At 37.7% G+C, this 13657-nt stretch overlaps 2 protein-coding genes across 2 annotated transcripts; both read left to right on the plus strand.

Annotated features, from left to right (window-relative positions):
- The first annotated feature begins 1227 nt into the window (after positions 1–1227).
- Positions 1228–6290, plus strand: matk (megakaryocyte-associated tyrosine kinase). The gene is made up of 11 exons (XM_072438580.1): positions 1228–1343; positions 1430–1545; positions 2298–2517; positions 3373–3466; positions 3862–3927; positions 4045–4144; positions 4234–4318; positions 4747–4820; positions 4896–5091; positions 5385–5471; positions 6083–6290. Exons 1-11 carry the CDS (start codon positions 1230–1232, stop codon positions 6275–6277), a joined length of 1347 nt encoding a protein of 448 aa, XP_072294681.1. The 5' UTR covers positions 1228–1229; the 3' UTR covers positions 6278–6290.
- Positions 6291–9362: 3072 nt separating this feature from the next.
- On the plus strand, positions 9363–12547 carry rx1 (retinal homeobox gene 1). The gene is made up of 4 exons (XM_072438879.1): positions 9363–9712; positions 10182–10502; positions 11661–11914; positions 12012–12547. Exons 2-4 carry the CDS (start codon positions 10202–10204, stop codon positions 12483–12485), a joined length of 1029 nt encoding a protein of 342 aa, XP_072294980.1. The 5' UTR covers positions 9363–9712; positions 10182–10201; the 3' UTR covers positions 12486–12547.
- Positions 12548–13657: the final 1110 nt, after the last annotated feature.

Genomic DNA, 13657 nt, shown 5'->3' on the forward strand with positions numbered 1-13657 from the left:
GAAATATTTTGTGCTGTTTGCTTCTAAAACATACACAAGCTTTAATTTAAAGAAACCTACTTTCAATGACGATGAGATGACCTTACTGGTACAACTGCGCTTGTTAAGTTCATATTCATGGGTTAGTATGACTGTGGCTGACCATAAACATTACTGTGAGCACAACAAGCAGTGCTCTGTACTTGAAAGAAACAATCTAGCACAATAATTTGTTGAATGCTATATTATAAAATGGGTCATTCTAACACCAATGGCTTTCATTTGTAAAATGGTGAAAATTCACTTGAGGCATGAACTCCTGTCAGAGTTTCCAAAAATGTGGTTGAAACACTTACTGTAGTAGCGTGCTGAAAGAATTGAGCACTTCATTTGTATTATTATTACTGAATGCCATCATTTTATCTTTTAAGATGTGCACCGATCTATCAAACTTTGCCAAATGATACATTATACTTGCATCAGACTGAATGTGGACTGACGTTGTTACAGGACCTTTTCTTTTTTGTGCCTGTGCAAAGTGTATTTAAAAACAAAATGGGGATCATTATTTAAATTAGTTTTGGTGGTCTTTATAATTTGCATAAGTCATATAGGTAATATGTTATGTTTGTTTTAAAATGAAACTTCATTTTTATTTTAATGTATCAAAGCATAATTTAAGAATATTTACTTTCAGACTGAAATATACCTGTTATGTCTTATCAAATAGGGATTGCCATAAGTTTTCTCCCCTTTTTGTAGTACTGCTTTAAAGTGTGGAGAAAATAAAAACCTTTCAACTTAATTTGACCAGATTGTTTTTTTAGTAGGCATACATTAGTATCAGTATTTGTGTTAAATCCTTTAGATAAGTAAAATCCTCTGAGCAGCACCGCAACTATAGCGTGTGGACCTCCAGTGCGACTTATCAAATATGAATGATTTTGTAAATACTAAAGTGATGGAGATGAGAGAGTTGGACAGTCAGAGAGGCGACGGAAGAGACCGCAGCATAGTTTATTCAACCCATCATGAAGCTATGAAGAAATACATCCAGGAATAAGACGCTGTTGTGAAGCAAGAAGCCTATCTTTTCACACAATGAGATTAAATTGTTATTTGTTATCAACCTTGAAACTCTTAAGGTAAGTGCCTCAGTAAAAAATAGTTACAACCGTGACTGGCTTTGAATTAATAGAAAAGTTTATAGCTGTATAATACACAAATAAGCCTCATTTGTTTGTTGTCAGATGAGCCTGGCTGTGGGAACTCAGTGTGTGGCTAAAAAGGACCACAAGAAGCCTAAATGTGGAGAGCTGCTCTATTACAAAGGAGACCTAATCGCAATCCTAAGTAAAACTATGGTATCCACTCCTAGTTTACTCAGGAAATATTCTCATACTCAACTTTGCATACTCTGTAGTGAATAGTGTATTAACTATTGTTGCAGAAAGAGGGTATTTACTTGGCCAGGCACAGCAGCACAGGTGAAGAGGGTCTCATTAATGCCACTGAGCTCAGAGAAAGAAGGGCCATTCAAGTGAATCCCAGCCTCAGCCTGATGCCGTACGTCCTCTTCATAATCATTCACAACAGAGTCTATGATATTGTGGTATAAGTGCTCTTACGATCATCAAATCATTTTCATGGTTTGCTCATTAACGGACATTGCTTAATCCGTTTTTCACTGTCGCCCTCAGAGGAAACTTGTGATTTTGGGCATTACAAAATAAATTGAATTAACTAAGTTTAGTTTTATACACTTGCGTTCGAATGAACTTCTTGGACACAATCATTTTAGCATTTTGTGAGAAATATATTTTACAGTGTAGCGTAACAGTGTACTCTTACTCTAGTAAATGTTTTTATTTCTCTTGATCGGTCTATCACTGGCAAAATCCTTGTATTATACAAGAATATTAAGTTTAATATTCAGATATTTCATTTTTCCAATGTTTGTTTTCTATTCTGATTTATACCCAATTTTGTGCATTACTGTTTTTTCCTTCCATATACATTAACTTCATACATCGGAACTATGAAACACTTTTGCCTGTGTAGTAGTTTCACACAAATACTGTTTATACCGATCGGCTTCTCTTACTTGAGCCCAGTTTTCAGCTAAGCTTTAATACTTGCTGGATCCACTCACACAAATGTTTTGATGGTGTTCTACATGACATTCATAGAAACAATACATGATCTCATCACCAGAGTCATTATATATCTCATCTACAGATATAGTTCAACCCTATTTTTCTTGACAAATGAATGTTTTTCCTGCCCAGTGTTATGAATAATACTTGTCTGGCCTCCAGCTGGTTTCATGGTAGGATCTCAGGTCCAGAGGCAGTGTGTAAGCTGCAGCCTGCTGAGGACGGTCTGTTCCTGGTGCGGGAATCGATCCGACATCCTGGAGACTACGTCCTCAGTGTCAGTGTCTCTGGACAGGTCATGCACTATCGCGTCATCTATGAGGACAACAAGCTGACCATCGACTACCACACATTTTTCAACAACCTCCTCGACATGATCGAGGTAAGAGTTTAGCCAAGTGTGTGCATTTGTTATTATGTAACCTGCTACTACTGGATGGTTTTGATATCAAGCACGCTATTTTCTATATCTTTTTTTTTAATAGAAAAGAAAGCTTTAATATTGAAATAGAGAGGTCACAATTTAAAATGTTTATGTATGATTTTTGTGAGAAAAAATATAGCATTGATTTAATTTGCTTTCATTCTTATTGTTTAATTTCTGCTCCTTTTGTTTGTGACCAGCTTTATGAAATTAAAGCAGTTTTAGAAAAATCAAACTCTAAATGTTAATTGACACTTTACTTAAAAAGATAAATACAATTGAATTACTTCTCTGAAATTGCCTAGATCATTATTTTTAAGTACAATTAAAAACAATTATTGATTCATTGATTAACCTCAACATCCCTAAAAAAAACAGGTAAACTATTCTACATACTTCTTGATCATGTTATTTTAATTGATATTGAGCGTTATGCAATCAGAGTTTAAGTCTTCTCATTTCAGACGTAAGATATATCATCATAATTGCATCCTAAAGAACAAAACATATCCTTTTATTATGGTCTCTGACACAGATACATGAACAATGTTTATCCTACAACAGATGATAGTGTAAAAATAACACGTCTTGTCAAATGTAAAATTCATGAAGAGTTTTATTTGCACTTGGTTTTGTTAGTCGGCGGCAGTGAAAGCCTTGTTGCTGTCAAACAAAAATAACCCACTCCAGGAGTTTCATTTCTCCTCCATTTTCTGTCTTTCTGATGAAAATACGTTTTTTACAATCACTTTTTTATAGAGTTCCACTCTGTCATTTTCCTTTAATTAATTGATTAATATTTCTTGATCCTAGTTTTACTCCAAAAACAAAGGATTTATTGCTACCAGATTACTCAAGCCTAAACTGAAAGCAGGAACTAAGTCTGCAGAGCTAGAGCTGGCTAAAAGTAAGTGAAAACTCTCAGCTTTATGTTTGTATCATTTTATAATTTGATAACAAATATCTAAATTGCATATGTGATTTATAATAAGACTGATGTCATCGTGAAATTATTAACAGCGACCCATTCAAAATGGTAAGAAATAGGACATTGATCTTCTGCTTTACAGAATATAATTTTCCTCTTTTGGTTGATGAATAAAGTGTATTTTCTGTCTGTAGGGAGCGCTTGGAACCCCCACTTTAAATTGGTTTTGCCTAGCATTAATTTGAATATTAGTAACTGCAGCTGTTAACACTTTACCACAATAGGTCTTGTCAGATGTGGCATTGTTTAATTATGTGTAAGCCTATGTATGTTGTTTTTTTCTGTTATTGATTACAATATTTTCTTCTTTGCAGGTGGATGGCTTCTGAACATAAACAAACTTACTGTATCGGAGAGAATTGGAGAGGGCGAGTTTGGGGGTAGGGCATATTCCAATTCATCTTATAAAACTATCCCCTATTTATTTGTTGATTTTTGTTGTTGTTCAATTGTTCAATCCAATCAAGTACTTTTGTTTTGTTTTGTTTTTACTCAAGCTGTTTATGTAGGAAACTACATGGGCCAGAAGGTGGCAGTAAAGATCATTAAATGTGACGTGACAGCTCAAGCCTTTCTACGTGAGACCACCGTCATGACGTGAGTCCCTTATCCATTTTACTAATTAAAATGGGGGTCTTTTTTCCTTCACATTTGATAAAATGTTGCAAATAATTTTCACATTTCAGAAAACTTCAGCACAAAAACTTGGTTCGTCTTTTAGGTGTAATCCTGGGCAAAGAACTGCATATTGTGACTGAGATCATGGAAAAGGTTTTACATTTCAAAACTTGTTTTTGATTATCATTGAATTTATCTGCAATTATGAAAACAATACATCTTTTAGGAAATGTAGTGCTCACTTATGTGTTGCTAATTATGTCAGTGTCTCATTTCTCAGTATCTATAATTAATTAATTTAGTTTTATTTTAAATTATCATATTAATTGTCAATTACCTGTTGTCGGGATAGTCTGCTTTGTAAGTGCAGAGTTAAGGAGTCAAATTAGTCCTTTTGCTGGCCATAATTGAATTAGGCCTAAACCCAGAGGCTTAGTTTGTCAGTAGGCTTCTCTGCTTACTGCTGTAACAAATAGCAATACAGTAAATAGTGCAACAGCATGGTCAGACCCAATGCCTTTGATCACCTCATGAAATTACAGTAAAAACATTTCCTCCCCACAATTTTGTATCTGCTGCAGGGGAATCTAGTAAACTTCCTGAGCTCCAGAGGCCGTTCTGTTGTGAACGTAAGCCAGCTGCTGCAGTTTGCTCTGTGAGTAGTAGTGTTCGGACAGGACAGGTAAAAGGTCGTTCAAGGTGATTAATGCTACAGTGATGTTTGCCATAGTGACGTGTGCGAGGGGATGGAGTATTTGGAGTCTCTGAAGCTGGTCCACAGAGATTTGGCAGCTCGAAATGTTCTTGTTTCTGACAACAACGTGGCCAAGGTGGGTGACTTTGGCCTGACTAAAGTGCACTCAAAGACCTCAGACAACGCCAAGCTGCCCATCAAATGGACTGCCCCAGAAGCCCTCACCAAACAGGTTTGTGTCATCACTCAAAGGTGCACTGTGTAACCTTTCTAGTGGAGAGTCTGCTAGAAAGACCTGCTCGTCTCAGTGCAATCGTTAAACTTCTCCATGGAGACAAGCAGATGACACCACCAAGGTCACCAGGTCAGATCTGTGGAAAGGCAAGCCCACTCACAGTAGAGATGCATGTGTTTCCAGCAAAAAAGCAGCCCAGACCCTCCACCAGAAAGTTACTAGTTATTTTCAATATTTATAGAATATTAATATAATTAGTATGAATATAATTTCAATACATTTTTTTGCAGATCTTTTCCACCAAATCAGATGTTTGGAGTTACGGTATACTTCTTTGGGAGATTTTCTCGTATGGTCGTCAGCCGTACCCTAAACTGGTAAATATTCATGTTAGTTTATTATATTTAATTAATTTCAGTGCATTGATAGACAATGGCCTACAGTCCTGATGACACAGGAAAAGTACTAATTTAATTATTTAACTGTCTCTGACGACATTCCGGTCGACTGCGAGAGCTGCAGATTAGATGTGTCACTTTTGCGTCATCGCAGGTGCGACTTCCTGTGTCTGAGCAGGAAACTACAAGGGTTAGAGGTCACAGTAGTGCGTATTAAAACGGTATGCGGAAGATAAATAAGTCCTGAGTGACGTATAAATGACACAATGACCAAGTACAAGAGGAAGTCTCACTGTTATTAGCGTTAATCTCTTTACCTGAGCTGTGTAATGCAAGAGGATCAAGGCATTTAAATAAATAAAATACACATGGCTCTCCTTGGGACAATGCTGCTGCTGGTGTCACTTTAATGCTGCGGATATCCTTCTAAGTGCAGCAAATCTTCACTTTAATTTGTTGTTACGTTCAGTTTAACCTCATCAAACTTTCAATGGTCAACTTTTCAATTGGTAAAGTGTCATCAAAGCTAGACACTGAATTGCTATTTATAAACATTTCTTAGATATTTTTTTTGTAATTTTGGTGTTTAGACAGTGGCAGATGTGAAAGAAATTGTAGAAGCTGGTTATCGTATGGAGAACCCAGAGGACTGTCCCGGTGAGGTTTACTCTGTGATGGGGGTATGCTGGGAGCAGGAGCCACGGCGAAGACCCTCTTTCCACAAACTAAGACACAAACTGATACGAGAGATAAGAAAACACCAAAGAAACCTGCAGTCTGCATGAGAAGTGTGAGGGGCTTTGCTGTCAGATCAGCCCGTAACACAGTTGGAAAAATATGACACTGTATATTATCTTTGATGATTTATGTACAATATAGAGGAACAATTACACAGGTTAGAACGACTCATTTTAGGTGACGGGTTTACTTTAATCTGATTTGGTATTTATAGTAGCATTACAGTAAGGAATATTCAAGGCTTTTGGAGACATTCCTTCTTGTTTTAAAAGGACTTTTGGGAGACTTTTCCAATTCAGAAGATTTAAGTGTGAATTATATTATGAAGCAGCACATAGATTGTACAATTATTATAAATAAAAAAATTGTACTTGACTGTTTGATGAGTACTAGGTTATTGAGGTTATGAACCATTATTTAAAACTGACACACTGGTGTGTACATGAATCATTTATTGTTTATGTAACATAAATATCAGAGTTTTACTGTGTAAAAAAAATGCTATAAAGTACCACAATCCCTGACCCTTAAATAAAATATCCCTGTATTACGAGAGTCCTTTGGTGCCGTGATATTGCCGTGAGATGACAGATGTTCTAAAATGTAAATCTGTGTAAGCCTGGTATTTTTCGATGTCTTGGGAGATGAACCAAAATCAAGGCCTGATCCTGTCAGTTGTTTTTGGAAACGCAGAAAGGTTCACAGCAATTTGCTCTTGTGATTTTGTAAAGCTCTCTAGGGGTGAGCTTGGCAAATTCAATAGGGATTTTGTGGAAAAACACAATCGTGTTGGTTTATAAACTTTGAATTGCACAGCTGTGATTTGAATCCAACAAAAAAAAATGTAGGCTAATTAAGGTATGGTCAGGAAAGTTTATCCATGTGAGCATATGATGACCTTAGAGAGGTCATAAGGTTAGCTTCAAGTAGATGTAGATTTCAGATTTAGGACAAGACATACAAGACATAGCTGAAGCTTGGTTTACTGAGCTGGAGAAGACTTTGCACGGTAGTCAGACTCTCCCATCATCAATAGAAGATCTTTATTAATTAAAAAAAAAATGAATGCAACACTGGATGGAAATACGTTTTGTGATATTTGTGATCTTAATGAAACGATGCCACTGCGAATGTGTGCTGTAATCAAAGCTAAAGGCAGTCCAAAGAAATATTAAGTTTGTGTGATCTTTTTTTTTTTGGTGCAGAGGTGGGTTTTTTTGGCCTGGCAAAGTAAGTGGTCCATTGTGTTTAAACATGCAAATCAAATAAATGATTCTAATCTATTTCACAAGTAGGGATCATTCAGTGAAACCCCTCCTGAGCAATAAGATGTAGCTGACTAAGACTGTAATAGTCATCAAGGAGATCAAGTTTATGTCTAACAATCCTGAGGGATGTCTAATTTTTACTGAAAACATCAAAGCTATAGATAAAAGAAAGGAATCAATGTTCTCACTTCACAAATGCAATGGTTGTGTGTAGATGTCTGAGCCTCTGCTGCTCACATACATAGGATAAGCATTAGTGTGCAAGCAGTAGGCCAATTAAAACAGAATAAGGCCAAGAGCCTTCTTTTGGCTCAAGACATTTGAAGTGGGTTAAGAATCGGATCTGCTATGGTTGGTCATACAAAGTTATGACGTTTAAGCGTAAGATTAGGGAAAGGGTTAGGTTAATGGATAAGGTAAAGAGTAGAGCAGAACACTTTACTTAAAAATGATGTTCTTTTTTGACATATTTATTTAATTGTTTATATGTTTGTTTATTTAAGAATTAGAGACAGTAACTATTGATGAATAGCTATAGTAAATATGTAAAAAAGATGATTGCCATAGGCTTATTATCCTCCGTGTCAGACAGGTTATTGTGACATTTAAGATCACAAGTGCACACAACACAACACATCACACCAACAATCACAAGGATAATAATAATAATAATAACTTTTATTTATATAGCGCTTTTCAGTGACCCAAAGACGCTGAACATATATAAAAAAAAGGGGGGTATTTACAGACCGGGGGGGACAGCACGTACAATACACATTAATATACAGATAAAATGAACAAGACAGAAGAAGTAGAGAGAAAAAGATGGGGATGTAACGATATACAATGTAAGACGGTATTACAAACAACACTGGACCAAAATCAGCACAGAGCTGGACGACTACAAACTCGATATATAAAGGAGGAAACTTTGGTAAATAAATAACAATATCAAAATTCATTCAGAACACTTTTCCCAATAGTCACTGTATTTAATTCAATATCGTCATTTCTTTTTTGTTTTTACCTCAAAGACTGCAGTGTATGTCACCTGCAGTATGCCTGTATAATGAAGTGTTGTACTCATTGCACATAATCCTGATGTGCTGAAGTTAATTACACATTGTGTTCACATGTTTGTGTGGACCTGTTTTAAATGACTTCACTCTTGGTAAACCGTTCCACTAAGAGATCCTTTGTAAGAGAATACATTTTGAGTAAAACTATTTTTCTCATAGGGACCTCACAGTAATTATGGCTCATGTAGTTTTTGATGCAGTTGTTTTGTATTTAATGGGATCTTTGAGAGGTTGGAGGCGCAAACCCATGCAAGCGTCTATACACAAGACAGAAAAAAAAGTGTTAGGTTTTTAAATAAAACAGCAGTTGTGCTTGTCTAGGGCCTACTGTTGATACAGTAGATGATATGAAAGGATCATTGTGAAAACACCATGGTCAGACCTGTATACTAATAGTGTAGAGAGGTGTAGTTGAGTATAATATTAAAAATAGAATAATATTAATGTTAATATTAAGAGACATGCAAACATAAAAACTCCCCTCCCCTCAGCTCCCCCCTCCTTCTCTCCTTGCTTGGCTAAGCTGACAGTGAGCATTTACGCATTAATGGTATCAGGAGGACTTACAATGCCGTCTGATAAAACTAAGCTGCTTGAACTCTACAAATCAAGACCTTTTCTTAACCAATTTATGCTGAATTAAGAAAGCACACAGCAAGATAATGTTGTTATGTTATCAATCTAGGCATGTTTTATTTAAAAAGCTGTTATCTATAATCCCACAATCAGACCCAAACAACAATAAATGAATGAAACCATGTCTTAACTGTGCTTCATTAAGGCCAGCCTCCTCCTGTGGGCATGAATGAAACCAACATTTAAAACAATCACTTCCCAAAAGCAGCTGTCGATCACTCTTAAAGGGGAAGGATTCCAATTAATAAACCTCTCCTAATCCTCTCGTTTCCGTCGCTGTCAGTGTGCTCTCCACTCACTCCTCTCTTACTCTCTGAGCTCAGCGTGTTGTGCACTGAAGTTGGCTGTGGGCCTCTTGGTCTGTTCCTAATAAACTTTTTCTGTAGAGATTTACAACTCTTTCAAGGACTGTTGGGAGATGCAGTTTTTGAAAAGTAATTATTAGTGGAGGTCTGTATTTGGAACTTCTGCAACTTTTGACCAGTCATCTTACTTAACGGTATGTTATTGTTTTATTTCAGATACTTTAAATTCATTTGTTAAGCTTGATGAACAGTTGTTTGATAAACTTTTTAGCACTTAAAACATCATTAGTTTGTGGTTTTGGTTGATTTCCGTTCAAGTGTAAGATTGTTACAAAGTCTCAGTTACTTGTAAAAAGCATGTTCTCGGTTTTATCTCGGTTTTATCTTGAACAATCTAAAAATACTTATTCCAATAGTCTTGGTTTACAATAGTAGTATTATACTTACAGCTAGTTGAATTATATATTTTTAAAGTTTATGCGAGTATTGAACAAATTGGAGAATTGCTAAAAGAGTAAAAAGAGAGACAAAGGTAGTTTAAAGCAATGCTTATGGTGGACTCCTGAGCCCACTGACTGACATGAGGATGTTAAGTACAGTATGTGGAGTCATTAGCTGTAATTCAGTGATATGTGGTGAACACTATAACACTTTCCTTCTCAGATCACAGCGCAGACGCCTGGATGCATTTATCACTGGATACCATGAGCATGGTGGACGACTGCTGCCTCTCACCCAGTAACTTCCACGACATGGGGAAGAGTGGAGGCAGTCTGGGTCCAGGACATGTCCATAGTATTGATGTCATCCTGGGTTTCAGTAAAGAACATGAGGGTTTACTCAGTCCCACCGGGGCCTCAGGACCTCAGCGTGTGGATCTGGATAGTCTGGTGGAGTCCGGCAAACAGCAGGAATCTCACTCCCCATTCAGCGGTCACCTGTCCACTCTGAGTAACGGCAGCACGGAGCAGCAACAATACAGTGGTACGCCAACACCCCAAACACACACTTTTGACTTCTGAACCCTGAACATTTGCATGTTATTAGTCTCAACAACCTACTATTGGTTTAGAACTGTTTGATTTTTAACATATTCCAAATCAGTGCACACTGTTGCTTGTAGCATTAGTTGAGAACAGTGTTAGACGGAGAGATAAATCATAGAACAAGATGTTGTAGGGGTTTATGCCCATGCCCAATCCCCTTGTGGAATTCCCCTAATCTGCACAGATTAGATTGTAAAGTCTTCATTCTCTTGTTATTGTTATCAGCATGTCTCACAGGCAAATGTATGGCATTTAATCCAAGACTATTCTCACTTTACCAATGATGGATTATCGGACAGGTAGTTTGTGATTTTAGCAAAATGAAAATTAATTCTGAGTAGAAGCACCAGACAATTAAGGTCTATGTGTGGATGAATCCATTTGTGTTCAGTTGGATGCTCATCACACCAATGACATCAGCGCTCTTTTGTGTGGAGCTATCCTGTGAAGTTAGCCCAGTTCCCCCTCAGTGAGCAGCTCCTGTGTGTCGCCCCTGTCCCCTGGAGATGCTCTGCTCATAAACAGTGGGCAGCCTCAGTCTGGTGCCTGTGATGGGCTGACAGGCCGAAGCCTGAGCACTGAACCAGACCTGACCTCTGGCTTTGTAGGAGCGTGGCCTTTGTCATGGCTCCTTAATGAGAAGTAGATAAATGAGCCACTAGCCGGCTCTCCAACTCAGCCTCCATTTGTTTTTTAGAAAGCCCCGTGACCCCTGCTTTGTCCCTCTCAACACACCATAATGTGGTCACAATGTGGGTCCATTTAAATTTCTGTTTATTTCAACAACAATTTTAGAAACATTTATTCAAGTCATTATGTCAGAAATGTATATACCGGTAGTATGTTGTTGAAGGGTCATTACATTATTGGGACTGGCATTTTTCACATATGTAACTTTTTTTAAGGTGACAACATAGATGTTTCTCCTGACATTGGCATTTTTTGTGATCATTGATGATATATCAACTGTTATAAAATAGTTCAAATGTATTGATCCTAATGATGCTTTGATGTTGTTTTTTGTGGCATATGATAAACAAATGTCTGGACTTTACTAAACGACTAAAACCTAATGCATATGCTATTTCCTGTACAGAAACAACTTTATTCATCAACAAGTGTGATGAAGAAAATAATGAAATGAGGAAGAGTGTGGAGAGTGAAGAAGGCAAATCTCCAGATTCCTGTAAAGAAGAACATCTCAAAAAGAAGCATAGACGAAACCGCACCACATTTACTACCTACCAGCTTCATGAGCTGGAGCGGGCCTTTGAGAAGTCCCACTATCCAGATGTGTACAGCCGAGAAGAGCTAGCCATGAAAGTCAATCTCCCCGAAGTGCGAGTTCAGGCAAGTGTCGCAGCATCTTAATAATGTGTGTGTGTGTGTGTGTGTGTGTAGCTCTTCTGTGTTTAGGTCATCCTGATGGAAAATTCTGTCTCCCCAGGTGTGGTTTCAGAATCGCAGAGCCAAATGGCGCAGACAAGAGAAAATGGATTCCAGCACCATGAAGCTTCACGACCAAACTATGCTGTCGTTGAACCGTCCCACACCTCTGCACACCAGCATGAGTTCCATCACCAGCTCTCTTCCCATGGACCCCTGGATGACCTCTCCTCTGTCCAGTACCACTCCTGTTCACAATTTACCTGGATTTATGGGCCCACCTCAAAGCCTCCAGCCCAGCTATCCCAGCCACAGCTTTCTTAACTCTGGCCCACACCCTGCTCACTCACACCAACACCCATCTATGGGCCAAGGGATGCAAAGCATGGCCCCGCCCCCTTATCAATGCCCTACTCCATACCAAGAAAAATACCCACTTGAGGACGTTGACCAGCGCAGCTCGAGCATCGCTGCTTTGAGAATGAAAGCAAAGGAGCATATTCAGTCCATGGACAAGACCTGGCACCCCATGTGAGGGCCAACATGGCAACACAAGGGATTTGCTGCTGGACAGAAAATGTATTTCTTTGATAGTAAACAAAGACATTATCTGCAACTCCAACCATACCATGAGAACATGGCAGGTTTCTGCTCAGATGCATAGTTTATGCACCTAAACACCACTGCATACAGTGATATATATGTAATCTCTAGCAGAGTTAGCATTATGGCTTCATACACTAGTCAAACATATGATGAAGTTATTTGTGCAAGCCATATTTTTATTTTGAGAAATTCACCTAAAATATCATTCATATAATTCATAACTCGATGAAAGGTTCAAGTCACATCTTTTTTGACTTGAACAGAGTATACCAAAAATTGTGAATTTTGCCAAGCTGTAATGATTGATCTTTGAATAAACAAGTATGTGGAAGTAAACGGGTGAGCTGTGCCTGCTGTAACTCTTTGTGCTTGAGTGATGCTGGAGATGATAGACCTGTTGGCAGCTCGGGATGGGTGGTGTGTGGACAAGCCGAGCAGCAGAAAAGGCCCTGTGTGCTCCGGCACCCCATGTTGTTTATTCTTTGTTCAGCACAATTGATCCAAGTGTATCTCCTTAGTGAAAAAAACGGGTCTCAGGCTGCACTAACCGTGTAACCATGACATGAACGTTTTGTTTGACTTTAAAAGATGGCAGACTCTTGTTTATCTTTATGTCTTTATGGTTATAAAAACAGTGTTATTTTGTGTTACATTACCTATTGCTGTGTTGTTTTTTGACTACGTTGTCCATATAATAATTGGGATACAAAGCCTATACAGTGTAAACACAAATGTGTTCTATTTTTCATGTTTTTTTTTTTATGTGAGTCACTGATTCTCAAAACTAAAAATGTAAAATGAACGAAAGCTGTTGATTGCTTACGTGACCTTATGGACAATCACAGATCAACATTGGCCATTCATTGGAGCTTTTTGGGTTGGTACAATCCTGTAACTGGACAAAGTATAAGCCAAAGATTAAATTCTAGATATTATGCACTGGACATTAAGGGTTTTTTCATGTGAGAATATGCAAGGGGATTAACCTGCATGTTTGTTTTTTCCTAGAAATGCAAGGATTTGTCAATTAAATAAATATAGTTTGTTAGAACATATCTTGTTTTTTCTTTACACATAAGATTCAGAAAGTTGATTCCCACA

This window comes from Eucyclogobius newberryi, unplaced genomic scaffold (genome assembly GCF_026437365.1).
Source record: "Eucyclogobius newberryi isolate DKJ021-1_F unplaced genomic scaffold, fEucNew1.0.hap1 SCAF_9, whole genome shotgun sequence".
In the NCBI taxonomy this organism is placed as follows: domain Eukaryota; kingdom Metazoa; phylum Chordata; class Actinopteri; order Gobiiformes; family Gobiidae; genus Eucyclogobius; species Eucyclogobius newberryi.